This window comes from Fulmarus glacialis, unplaced genomic scaffold (assembly GCF_000690835.1).
Source record: "Fulmarus glacialis isolate BGI_N327 unplaced genomic scaffold, ASM69083v1 scaffold27592, whole genome shotgun sequence".
In the NCBI taxonomy this organism is placed as follows: Eukaryota; Metazoa; Chordata; class Aves; order Procellariiformes; family Procellariidae; genus Fulmarus; species Fulmarus glacialis.
In genome coordinates, this window is record NW_009200190.1 from 12576 (window position 1) to 26245 (window position 13670).

Here is a 13670-nt window from a genome sequence, read left to right on the forward strand (position 1 = left end):
AACTTGGTCTCAAGTAAGTAGCACAAATATCGCTGTCACGCAGCAGAAAGGGATGCACCTTGCTTGCTGTTCCGTCTTCATGAATGTAACGTCTTTGAACCCACAAATTTAAGGCAAAAATTCAACTGCTGAATTCATTTAGCTGAATGCATGTTTTCTGGCAATCAAACATTTTCTGGTTTACAGTGATACACAACAATTTTTTTTGATGCTGGAGATAAAGTCCATTAGCGATACTATCGAAATTTTGGCAAAAATTCTAAAATCAGATTTGTAAACATAATGCTTCCCTTTTTGATTGGCAGCATTTCGAAAAGACAAACACAGTAAGACACACAAAGATTTTACTCAATTTTGACCATATAACCTGTGTTTTCACATGATAAAGTAAGCAATGGTTTACATCAAAATAAACCAAACTGCATGAAATGAAAGTTTGTGCTGTTTGGTGATCACAGTATTTTATAGTTAAATACATCTGTTCTTTGTTATATTCCTGGTACCCAGGACAAAAATCTTTAAATATATATTTCATGTAGGCAATAGCTTCTTTGCATATCTCTCTTCAAAAAATACTTTATAGCAGTATATAAATAGGTAACCTACACGTTTAATTTTATAATCTTGCCCAAAAACTATATATCTGTTTCATTTTTGTAAAGTATCAATCTCCCCAATATTATTAAAGCTGACAAACTATTGAAATGGAAATGCTCTCATCTTCCACAATAGAAGTAGCAATTTTATAGGAAAAACCTACAGCAACACTCGTCAGTTGTTTTAACCTGAGCGTTTGGCCTACTTAGAGTAGCAGCTTTTTTTTTTTTTCCCCATCACGCACGCTCACACCCACACATTCTTGTACACACACAGTACAAGCACACACTTCCAGACACTGGTAGGCCACGTAGTGCTTCCCAGGTGCTTCAGCAAAGTGGGAAGCAGTGTAGCTAATAATTTAACTACACTAAATACACACAAGCAAACACCTTAAGGCAACCACTGCAATGGGGGGTTTAAGTTGCAGGGGTGAGTTTCTGTTGTAACAAAATGGGCTGTATACAGCACGTATACATGCCTCTGTAACCCTCCAAAACAATGTGATTTTTTTTCGTTTTGTGCAAATTTCTAAACCTTCTACCATTTAAGGCAAAGAGTTTGCATTAACAAGAAAGGTCAGAAAACAGCCTTATATTTATCCAAAAGCATTTCAATTTGCTACAATATTTTCTTAAAATGTGCACAACTTCATAGTAAAGGTACTGGGTCCCCAGTATCTACTGATAAAATTATTGCAATGGACAAACATAAGTCTTGAAGAAAAGAAGGGACCAGAAAAAGCAGCTTCAAATACGCATATAAGCAACATCAACAACCACAAAAGTAGTTAACTTAAGTCTGCTAATACTGAAACTTCTGTAATGCAAAAGTTTGATACTAATATTTAGAATCTCGGAGCAACTAATCTTACGTTTTAAATAAATAAGCTTCAGTTCATTCACATGTCCTGGTCAAAGCAGAAGACTAGTGCCATGACTCTGCTTGCCGTTGGTCAAATTCCCCTATTAGTCTCTTAATATGAGACAGCTTGTTGTGGAGATACTCGCATCTATACTTCTCTTCATAGTAGTTGGGGCTAGCCTGTAAAGATAAGATAAAAAGAAAATTACAGCATGAAAACATTTATGCAGAGTTTAATATTTCATGTCCTTTGCTTAAAAATAGCCCTGAGCCAGTCTTGGTGATTACTGCCTCCCACAAATCTGGTCTTACGCATACCTGTTTTATCTTTCGATACTCTTCTAAGACTTCCTCACGAAGGATCTTCAAGAAAAAAAAACATGAAGACAATATGAAGAGCATTTCACTATTATCAGAAAATGCACGTTTATGTAAAACACTAAAAATACACTCAGTTTTACTCAAGATATTTTCTTATCCATGAGCCACACCACAATAAACCCCCAGGCCCCCATATCACCCAAGATCTGCAATTAAACCTGTAAACAGGCAACAAAAGGAGCATGCGTTTGAAGATGCCCTTTGAGAAGTCACTCACGCTGCTGTGCATCCAAGGACAGCTCAAACAGGTGGAGTTTGAGGGCTGAACAACTTTTTACAGGGTTTTGTCAAGCTACAAAAATCAGAGCTAGCCCATGCAGGGTCTGAGCATGTATGCAAATTCTGCAAGGCTTCCCTTTGTCTGACTGAGCAGTACCAGGGATTTTAAAATACTCCTGCTCACAAATACATTTACAATCTGGCCAAAAACTAAATAAAAGCAACCAAAAATCCTCAGTGTGCACACAGAATTAAAGAATTTTGATATTGAACATGTGGAATTTGTATGTCCAAATCAGAGAAGTCCAGGCTGGAAAGCCAGAACATCAGGTTTTTAGTACTCTTCTCTGCTAAAACCGCAGCTAGGATCAGCCACCTGGAAGATGAGTAAGTTGTGGCTGTAGGCTTACTTCAGTGTATAAAGTCACGGGAAGTAGAGGGTCAGGAAAGCCTTGGGATTACAGCCACTGGCTTCCACGTGCTTCCGATCTCCTCCCTGACCCGTGTAAGAACACCCCCTCACCTCGCCAGGACGCTGAGGCAGTCAGCAAAGCCTGAGCCAGTCTGGTACCTCCAGCTATGCAACCAGTTACTCAGTCTCAGACACTGAACCTGGCAAGTCTTTTAAAACCAGGTCAATATAATTTAATAGATAAATACACTGAAGACTCTGCCCGTGCTGAAAACATGGACTTTTGGAAGAGGTAGGAGGGAGATGAAACACAATCTTCACAGTTTTATCCTTCTTTACCTGATATTCTTTGGACCCTGGAGACAGAAGCTTCCGTTGTGCATCAAGCTTCATGAATCTCCTGGTGATACTCTCTATCCGAGCATGCAAGATCCTGTATTCATCATACTCTGCATTGAAGTCATCCTTGTAACTCTGGCGTTGCTCGTATGAGACTATCGCTATGTATTTTCTAATGGAAAAATAAGCACACATGCAATTTTACACCAAGGACATTTCACAGTGAATATCAAGCGTAGACACCCAAGCTTTAGGTCAGTTAACTATGTGACGACTTTGCTTCTACATGTAAGCACATGTGCTCCAAGAGAATGCATCTAGGTAATTACAGAAATCTACCATATTTTTGTGACGGTTATTTGCTAATATTTTACTTTTTAGAGTTTTTATTCAGAAGCTGTGTGAAAAGAAGCGTAGCATACTTAGAAAACATTAGCAATCATTCAAATATATTCAAATAAACCCATCAGCTTCAGTAAGAGAAAAGAAACTGCTAAATTATAAACTCTTTCTATGAAGGGACAGGTTAATTAAGTTATATTTGCTTTTGAAAATTAATTTGCATTACATTTTTGGAAGGCTCTGCATTTATGGAGTTGGATGCAATTTAGTTTTTTGGCTACATTTGTGCCTATCTAACAGCAAAGCATAGTTAATGATAAAATTTGAATTATTTTTGTGAACACCAGTTCAATTGCTGTCCATTCAACTGAGGTAGTTGCAATACAGCAACAAAAACAAACCGCAGAGAAGTCTGAGACTAAAACCAGCCCATCACATCACCTCCTAAGGAGGGCAAAACCCACAAATGCTTAAAGCCACTGATGCAATTGAAACTTTCTTCATTTCCTTCCCCCTCAAATCAACATGAGTGGATTTAACAAGCTCATTATGCAAATCCAAGATGAAGTGGCAATGCGAGTGATAGATAGCATTTCCCACCGCTGTCACACCAATACTTCTGGTCCTCCTAGCCTAGACCTGATTCTCTTTGGATGACACAGGCACCTCCACATAGGGACGAATCCTTCAAACCACCCTTAGATTAATTTTAACAAGCAGTAAAAATTTAACAAGTTGAAAGTCTGTACTAACACAGATGACAACTTTTGTTGGTGATGTAATCCCAAGCCCGATGCACTTCATTAGAGTACTAGGCAGTTTTTAAAAGAAAACTAAAGATGCCCTCCAATGTTTTGGGAGGTATCTGTGAAGCGATAGTGTGGAGTCATACCTTACGCACAGTTACATCCCACAGCAAGAGTCCTAGCACAGGACAAGAGCCCAGCAAAGCACTCGCAACATAAGTGTGTGGAGAGGGAAGAAATGAGAGCAGAAGCTGGGAGAAACGTGAATCTGTTTTGTTTTTCTAGCTTTTCCTTAAACTTTGCTTAAAAAGCTTGAGTTCCTTTACTCTCATAATCTTTATATTAAGATAGAAAGTATCTTTATGCTAAAGCTGTGATTATACTCGTGAATTACGTAGCACTTGGAAACAGGAAGAGAAGCTGGAATGAACTATCAAAGTCCTTTAAACGGAATCAAGTTGCAAGTGCGCTCAGGTTTCAATCCTTCTGTACGATAAAGCAGATGTCTGAAACAGCACGACCTAATTTTTTTCCAGGACACCATGGCCAGTGGATTATCTGTGAGATTGTTCCAGAGGTTGTTCCTTTCACAGAGAATTCTTCATTAAAGTTTTTACTCCCAATGAGAACTAAACCAACTTTATAAAATCTTGCATAAAGGCTTTGTTTTGTTTTTTTAAACTTTTAGCAATAGCTATTGGCACCCAACTTTAATATTAGATTACATCAAATAACCATATACCTTACTTCTCAGTATCACTGCTCTCAGCTCGTTGGGAAGCAGACAGTGAAGAGATGAATCTGCCTGTTTTCACCCAGCAGAGGCTGGAAATTAAATGTACGTTTGAGTTCTCAGCCTAACACGTGAAGCACTAAACCGCTTCCCTGCAGGGCCAGACTTACTTTCAGTCTTTCCATGAAGCATCATGTCCTGTACTAAAAACAATGCAGGGTGCTACCATGCCATCTGCTACCAGACAGAAGATGCACCAAAGTTGAAGTGTTACGGCGAGGCCTGACCTCCCTTCCTGATGTTACTGCTCTGAGAGAAGTTGGTGAACCTGGCAATTTGCAGTGTTTTAACTTCTTTTAACTTCTCCCTCCCCTCCTGCACTGCAAATACGACAAGAGGGCTCAGCGCCACTGCTGAGGCTGACGCTGCACAATCACACTACTAGGAAGTGTCAGGCTCATCCTGGCTTTACCTGTTGTGGTGCTTTTTTCAGCTGTGAGCATTGAAGGGCCATCAAAACCTTCTCAAACTCATCCTCCCAGCTGAGGAAAGAGCTTTAGATTGCTCTGCACTGTGCCCAACCCCCCACAAAAAAAGCATTTTGTTAGAAATTCAGGTTGCACTGACCAAGTTATCCCAGTTATTCCACTGCAGCCTCCTTCGACTTTCAGATTTTTAAATAAAGGCCATCAACAAAACAGTGGGGGAAAAGCCCAGACACCAGGCATTTGCAGAAGCTATCTCTCTGGTTTACAACAGTAGAGAAAAATCCTCTTGACAGAAAAGTTTTAATACTCTAAAAAAGTATTTAGGCAACCAAATGATTCTGTTATTACAGCTATTTAATTTTAAAGCAAGTTCTTTAATACTTGTCACAGATGAAAAACTTTTTATATAGCAGGTAAATTTTAACTTTGACTAATTTTTAAATTTTACCTTCATCTGATGTGTGACAACTTTTTAAGGAGCTAAAATTAAACTTACTTATAAAATTAAACTGTAATTTTATAGACTGCAATATGCTAGTCATTGTAGGTATGTAACACTTCACATGCAGGTTTAATGCATTTTTACCTTGCTTTGTAGTCAAAATTATGCAGCTAAAATTTAAAATTTGAATTGAGGTTCTTCTATTTTCTCTAGCTCTTTGGTCTGCAATTCTATGGTGAAATTGGGTATTTTGCTGTAGCTTCAAGCTAGTCAGTGGCCATTTTACATCAAAGCTTTAGAAATAACTTTGATGATTAACTCCTGTTAGCTCTTATATAGGCTTTGTAATGCTAGACTTTAAAGCCTGCTATCTTCCCTCCCCACCTTTCCAGCCTAGATGCACTAAGCAGTGAAAACATAGGAAAGATGTTCAAATTTATGTATTCAGTATTTTAGTATTCAGTTTTCCTCCTGTATTGCCTCATCTCTAAAAAGAAAACGGTGCACTCCATATTCCTTTTTTATTGTGTTCTTGAAGAAGAATGAAATTAAATGTTTTAAGTCTTCTTCTAAAGTATATTAAAAATTCTTTTTAACACTTCTTTTCCCCCGCAATAATTAAGGGATAACCTCAGAGTTTAAAACTTGCAGGTACTCAAATAAGGCAGCTGGGTGACTTAAAGGAACTTGTAATTATTCTAAAATTACATTTTGGTAAATTTTCAATTTTGTAGCTAAACAAGAGGTTTTTATAGGTGATTTTTCAATTGCTTCAGTGAGTGGCAAGAGACTCTTAATCGTGATTTTACTCACATGAAGTAGTCTGGTTGTTCACTTGTTGATGAAGGATGATCTGTGGAGGCAGTGCAAGTTTCTTTAACTCCTACAGAAAAGCAGAATTTTGACACTTGTGATAAACAGATTTTTAATATAGCCAAACAATACCAACCTGACGGGCTTGAAAAAATCCTTTAGAGTTTTATTCTCACAGTAAATTACTTATAGAGCTTATTCTAAGTTAATAATAGGGCTCACATGACCTTCTCCACAGTAGGCAGTACCGGGGTTTAGAAAGAGGGGACGGCTACTTTATTCTACAGGTTCTGTGCTACCGCAGTATTAATCCGAGGTCAGCTTTGAAGACATGGTGTGGCATCTGCACAGCAATTCAGGTTATACAGCAACAGATGTAGCTGCACAAAAGAAGACAGCTTCATACCTATCTACCTATCTATCTACATATCTCTCAACATCCAGGTTCCAGCAAGAAATAGAGTAGAAAGCTGAAGTTCTTTTCATGCCATGTTTTTATCCCTCCTTCCCTGCCAATTACAGATATCCAAAGTTAGATTTAATTTCAGAGCTCTTCTAAGCAGGAAAGTCAATAGCATTGTATATGGGTTACTGGCTTTCAGGCTTCAATAACCTGCAACAAAGAGTTGCTCCTCATTAACGTGGCAATACAGGGTTTAAAAGTTATTTGCACTTGTAAATTGTTCTTTTGCTCTTTTAAATGGCATTATGAAAGCACAGTACACTTAATCTCTAATCCCTCTTTTTAAAGGAATATTTCAAGAGCCCCTTATCTTTTTGATAAATAAGAAAAATAGCCACAATAAAGAAAAGTTACCTGGAACGAGAAGGAACACTCAGTATCTTGGTAATCTCTCTCTGCTTTTCATTTGGGGTTTTATGGCAAGCTTAAAAAACACACAATCCTTGATATTCATTATTGTCTTACATTGCCACTGTTTAAACATAGTATTTCTGCTCAGCCATTCTCGGCAATCTTTAAGCTATCTGAGTTTTAAGTCATGGGGGGAGAAAAGAGCTATCATGTGATGTTCTAGTCTGTTCTTTTGCTTTTAATATTAAAATTATTACATGGTATAACAGGAGTATAGAAAGCATAAAAGTGGGAACAAAATTTGAGAGAAATGCAAACAGTCATATTAACAGTCACTGTATGTACAATACAACTTAGGTGAACAGTTTTGCTGCAAGCATTTCACTTCCAAAAATTCAAGTGCATTTGTTGGCATGGCTCGGTCCATTTGAAAGCGTCAATGTAAGCACCAACTTGACACATAGTACTGATTTTTCCTTCCCTAGCTGTTCAGAATTTTGTTACTGGCTTCTGGAGAAAGATACTTACATGTTAATAAATTCAAGGATGAATATTTTCAAAGCAATCCCAAGCCATGTGCGCACTGTGTGGCACGTCCAGGGTAAATGTGAAAAGACTGTCTCAAAGCATCCTTATCTACCAGCACACAAGAGGCACCCTGCATACTCTAAAGACGCCTCCGGGTTTTGATAGGAAAGGGCTAAACCCCACTTCTCATTTGCGAGTCAAACCTCTGAAATTAGACAACACACAGTTTAACAAAGGACCTGAACTCTGCCCTATTTTCTGTGTGTGTATTCAAGTATTCTTTGTGCACTTCTGTTTAGCTTTTCAATGCCATTTTAAATGTGTACCATTTCTACATCTTTTGAAGTCACAAGTTCTGCAGCTAATATGAAGAGGAGCTTACAGCACAGTTCAAACCAAAATTCTAGTAAACCACGTGCCAGTTTATGTAGGTTTTAGACTTTCCGTGAAAAGGCAGAGCTCGATGAACGTTGCGTTGTGATACATGGTAAAATACATTTATGTCTGATCTACGTGTTTCAGTAAACTAGTACAATGCAATAAGTATGTGTGGCAGGTTTTTATTTTCAGTGTGCAGACTTTAAATTTGCTGATGGAAAAAGCGAAGTAAGTTTCAGTAAACTGCCAGTTTACTGGAAATCCAGCAAAAAAAAAAAAAAAATCCATTCCTTGTGTTTTTCTAGTACCTAGCTCTTCCTTCTAACCAGTTTCTGCCCAACAGCAATCCATTTAAGATTTCTTTGTTCTAACGATTTGTGTACTACACACTGAGAATTCCTAAAAATGAACCTAATTTTAGCTAAGGTTCCAGCAGAACAAGTCCAGCTTCTGGTTTTTGTTGTGTTTTTTTTTTTTTTTTAAACTAACAGTTACAATGTAATGCAATGGCAGAAAAAAAAAATTAATTTTTCATGACCAGAAAATAGGGATAATGGCAAGGCACTTAATATACAGCAAGTGAAAAAACAGACCATTTGCATTTCCAGCTCCTGCTTTTACAGGTCGCTTTTCGCCAGAGTTACCCATATACAATAGTTAGGAAAGGCAGCGTGTTAATACCTTCAACTGAATCCAAATGGGAGGATGTTTTCAGCTTGGCAGTTTCTTCTTTCCTAAGGTCTTTCTCCTCCTTGCTCGCACTAGTAGTGTCCTGCATTTTGCTTTCGTCCTTCTCCTTATGCTCTTCTACCTTCTTGGGCTTTTGGTGCCACACTGCATGCTTGTCGCCTGCGGACTTGGGAGGCTCCACCTGCACCGCGGCAGGCGCTGGGATTCCCAACGGAGTCTGAGAAGTGTATTTTTGTTGCTGGTCCTCATAGATGCTACTGCTATTTTGACTGAAGCTGTCCACCGGCAGGTCTTGTGTCCCCCGACCCTCAGGGGTGCTGGGGGAGCTGGAGCTGGCAGTTTGAGGAGGGTTGGAAGTGGGAAGGAGTGTGGGAGGCAGCGGCAGAGGAGCGGGAGTGGCGGCGGCTGGGGGCGGGGGAGGCAGCGGAGGGGCAGCAGCGGCTTTCTCGCTGGAGGCAGGCAAGTGGCCACCGAATGATGGCTGGACTCGACTGGTCAGGGGAGATATCCTCTGCTTTTTGTTCATCAGAGGATTGATAAAATCGGAATTTAAAAGCCGTTTCTGTAATAAATAAAAAAAAATTTTAAAAAACTCAGCAGAATTAAGTTTTGCTCCCATTCTGAAAAAGGAGCGTTTCTGAACAGGCAACTGTTGAAAACACATCTTTCCTATCTAAAAATAGCTGTCAAACAAGGAACTACTGCAGCTAAATACATGGTTTATTTCATTCTTAGTTTCTAGTCTTATGATTTAGCAAGTTGCTCTTCAAATCTACAGCTAAAAGGCTTTGGGAGAAAGACACTGTCTTCAGCAGCTCTATCAAAGGCTTCACCAAAACCAGGTCAGGTTTAGGTACCGATTTCAGTTCGGACATACTGGGTTAAGAGTCAGCTGTTGCTGTGACACAGCCACGCGATTCACTAAAGCAGCCCCGAGAAGCAGGCAGCAGTGTGCTTATCAGAGCGCGAGAAGTGCAAAGCTGGTAAGAATAGGTGAAACCCCCAGTTTTGCTACAGTGGTCGTTCCAGCTGCTCTCCAGCTGAAATGCTGGTTCACGTCCTCTTCTCTAGCAAGCACACACTGCTCCTGTTGATGTACAAGCAGCAGCTCGGACCAGGAGTGCCACCCTGTTGAAATAAATCCAGATTGTGTGTGCAGAGGCAGGTCCCTGGGACCTGCACCATTTCACCCTCTGACTGGAAGAAAGTTAGGGAAAAAAGAGGTGTGCTGTCCCTCCTCTATTTAAACATAAATATCTCAGTGGTGAAAGACTTTCCATACTTCCCAGCTTATCGCTGTACACACACAAGCGCTCGTGTTCTTCAGATTTCAACTGCATTTACTGAAGTGCAGTTTTAGTCACAGAAAGTGTCAAACTTTTCCTTAAAGTGATGCCTTTCACGCAGAATTTTCCAAGCTGCTTCTAAAAGGGTTTTCATTGTTCTCTTGTATTGGTAAGAGGACAGGACATATGCATTTTAAGTCTGAAAAGGCTGGGGAAAGGCAGATGTACTGCCTGCTGATTCAGATCTGCCTTTTCACACCTGAGCTACCCTGAATCAAAGTGGGTGCTTAAATGATGCCTATAGGAAAAAAAAAATATTCCTCCAAATGGATCACTGCTGTAATTTGTCCTTATTCTAGACTTCCCTAAGCTTTATATTTAAACAGCAGCACAAGGATGTTTGTGCATATTTTATGTATTATAACTACGATACCACGAAGAACCTTGAACACGTGCAACCATGTAACAAAAAAATATCTGTATCTTGTCTTTAGAACACCTTCCTACACACCAACATAAGCAAGTTACGTGGCAATACAAAACAGTTCTAAGTATTTAACCAGAAAGTACAGGGTTGTGTAACAATAATGGGTAACCAAGAAGTTCAAGGCTTCTGCAAGGTCAATGCGCTATGGATGGACAGTTAGGATTTAGGCCAACGTGTTGGCTGTTCAAACGTAACAGGGGTGGTCTCTGTCAGAGATGTAGGTGTATTTACAAAATACTGTGTAGACCGGCATTGTTTATTTTTCTGAATATTTTAACAAACATTCTGAAATGCAGAACACTAAATATAGCAGCCCTTAAGCTCTGTGATCATTAAGTTTTTTGCAGTCTCTGACAGTGCAACCATCTTTAAAAAAATATAATAATTCAATTAGAAATAGATGCTTCAGTTTTTCATGTGTTAAAGACAATATTAGTGCTTCACAGCTTTTACACCAATATAAAGTGTGATAAATCTTAACACACTGTAAATAATATTAAAAAAAAACCCCAAAATACCTGACAAGAAGTTGATGGAGCATCTTTATTAGAAGTTAGAGGAGATTCCAAATGGCTGGTGCTGGTGGCATTCTGAGATGAATTTAGTTTTCTGTAAGGATGACCCAACATTTCAGGTTACAAGGCGAAAAGGTCTATGTCATAGTTCTTTCATTATAGGGAAGACATACATGCATTTCCCAGAAAAAGTTTTTTAAATGGCTGTTTTCCTTCCCCTAGAGACTGAACTTACCTAGAAAGTATTAACTCCAATGACTGTTTATCTATTTCATTGTATCCAGGCCAATCTTTTTGAATTTCTTTAAATACATAATCCTTCAGTGTGTAAGAATTATCCTTTGGATTCAGGTTGGCTACCTACAGGCAGACATTTAAGAAAAATGTTCATTATACCTAAATACGAACTACAGAAATAAGATTGGTACTGCAAAGCTAAATCAAAGCTGAAAACGAAGTCATGCACCAGTTTTCCGGGTTTTTTAGATGTAAAGATCAAAGTAGCTCTCATGTAATGAGCACCAATTTTAGAAAATGTGGTCAATTTGGGATGTAGAAATTTGGATGTAAGAAAATCCCAAACTGCTGCAAGCATGTCTGAAATGTTCTCTACGAAAACCTCTCTCTGCACCATGTATCTGGTATTTTTGTCTTTAGTACAGCACTCAGAATCAAGGCAAACTATGCAAAACTTTAAATCTTCACTGCATGAAATACATTGAGAGGCCTAGTTATTACTTGTATTTATTTTTCTTTTTTAAGAACGGAAGAACACCATCTCCACATACAACTTCAGGAGGACACCTGCTGTTCTTTTGTCTTACACCACTATGCTGCGATGGCAGAGCACAGACTGTGCCTGGAACAATGCATGTTTTCCATCATCACATTAGCGACCACAGTATGTCGTCATTTGTCTTGACAAACAGAATCGCTTTTCTTTCTCAAGTGCCTGAGCCACAAGAAACTATAGCTTTCTACTGAACAGTCGTACGCAATAACCTAACTGGCACTGAATGACTTCTTTTAGTACAAAGATGAATTATATATCTATCCCATTAGTTTTAAGCCATATCGAAGTTTTACCGATTGGGAAAAAAGTAACTGTACTCATATCTAGCAAGTTATAATCTGAAAACAAGATTTAGTGCTAAAATGGTTAAGGAGAGGTGTACAGGCCAGATGCGCGCTTCATTTTGCAGACACAGGGTTCATTACAGCAAACCATTGCCATGAGAAGGCTGTATACAGCTGTATATATAGCATGCCTTGCTGTATACCTTTGAAAATAAAATGGGTTTATAACTTCCTTAAGAAAAATACAAAGTATACTCAAAAAGTTAAAATGAGCTAGTACAACCTTGACACCTTAAAGTGCTGTTTTAGACTTCATCACCTGGCATGGGTTCAGAGTTTCAGAGAAAACCTCAAAGAAAAACAGCCTCCATCAATTTGCCTGATACAAAATGCTGACTAACTCATCGACACATTGCCACCACTCTTTGCAGCTTTGCCTATTTTTCCTCCTAATCATGACAGATAAATACTGCTAATTTGTGTGTGTGTGCATGTCTGTCTGTCCCCAGCTTAAAAAAAATTAAAAGTAACAAAGATACCCAGAAACAGTAATTCACTTGTTAAAAACAGAATTAAAGCTGTATTCCAAGAAAGCAAATCTGTGCATATTAGATCTTAGCAAGTTCAGGGTGCTGATTTTAGATTTGTAAAAAAAAACTCATTATGAAGCTAAGAAAAAGGTGAGCAAGGCTTTTCAGGGTGTAGTGCTGCTAACGTGACCATTTCTGAATGCAAACCATACTTTGAGGTAGTTCACACCACATACAGGAAACAGATTCCAAGAAAGTCTCCTTAAACATTGTCAAGCATGATGGGACAGGAGAAAATTTTTGCACCGTTTATCCTCTAGGGAGTTTTGGAATTTTATAATCCACTTAAAGTATAAATCGACTACTTCAATTTGTACGTAAGAACATGGCTCTCATTAAATTGTGTATGTCTTCAGGGTGAAAAAAACTACCATTGCACTGGGCAAACAAAGCAACAACACTTAACAAGGAAGGAATTTTTAAAATTCCGTGTAGGATCAACCAAAGCTGTATAAATGTTTAATTTTACTCACTTTAATAGGTTCCAAAACACATTTTTCCTAGATAAATAGGAAATATTCCTACTTTACATAGTAATACATAATTCAGCCACAGTATATGGGTGTACAGGGGGTATTTAAAAAGTAAGGGAGGAAGCACTGCATCTTACGATACCTTAAGAAGCCTTTTCTGAACTGCTTTAGTAGAAAATCAACATGACACTCTTCCACACAGCACTTAAGTGTCACCTATAACATTATAGGCTTATCAATAATTTTGATGGCTATGATAAAGAAATACAAGTGGAACTTAACTCAAAGAAGCACTGGAAAAGCTCCTGAATAAAAAAAGGTTTCAAGTAAGATAAAGGCACAATCCACACGCTGGCAAAGAAACACTATGCTCAAAATCAGACCACCACCTTTTTCATTTACAGTTTGGCTGGAACACCCTTCCCTGGATTGCAATTGTAACAGATCCCAAGAGAA

At 38.6% G+C, this 13670-nt stretch overlaps 1 protein-coding gene across 1 annotated transcript in view; it reads right to left on the reverse strand.

Moving 5' to 3' along the window:
• Nucleotides 1-1136: 1136 nt before the first annotated feature.
• Nucleotides 1137-13670, reverse strand: part of ELL2 (elongation factor, RNA polymerase II, 2) — a 30996-nt gene continuing 18462 nt past the window's right edge. The window contains exons 6-12 of the mRNA XM_009573521.1: nucleotides 11310-11434; nucleotides 11078-11168; nucleotides 8778-9348; nucleotides 6377-6446; nucleotides 2813-2984; nucleotides 1780-1824; nucleotides 1137-1641 (exon numbers count right to left, since the gene is read on the reverse strand). Of these exons, the coding sequence (XP_009571816.1) occupies nucleotides 1525-1641; nucleotides 1780-1824; nucleotides 2813-2984; nucleotides 6377-6446; nucleotides 8778-9348; nucleotides 11078-11168; nucleotides 11310-11434 (1191 nt within the window). The 3' untranslated portion in view covers nucleotides 1137-1524. The remainder of the gene's footprint in view (nucleotides 1642-1779; nucleotides 1825-2812; nucleotides 2985-6376; nucleotides 6447-8777; nucleotides 9349-11077; nucleotides 11169-11309; nucleotides 11435-13670) is intronic.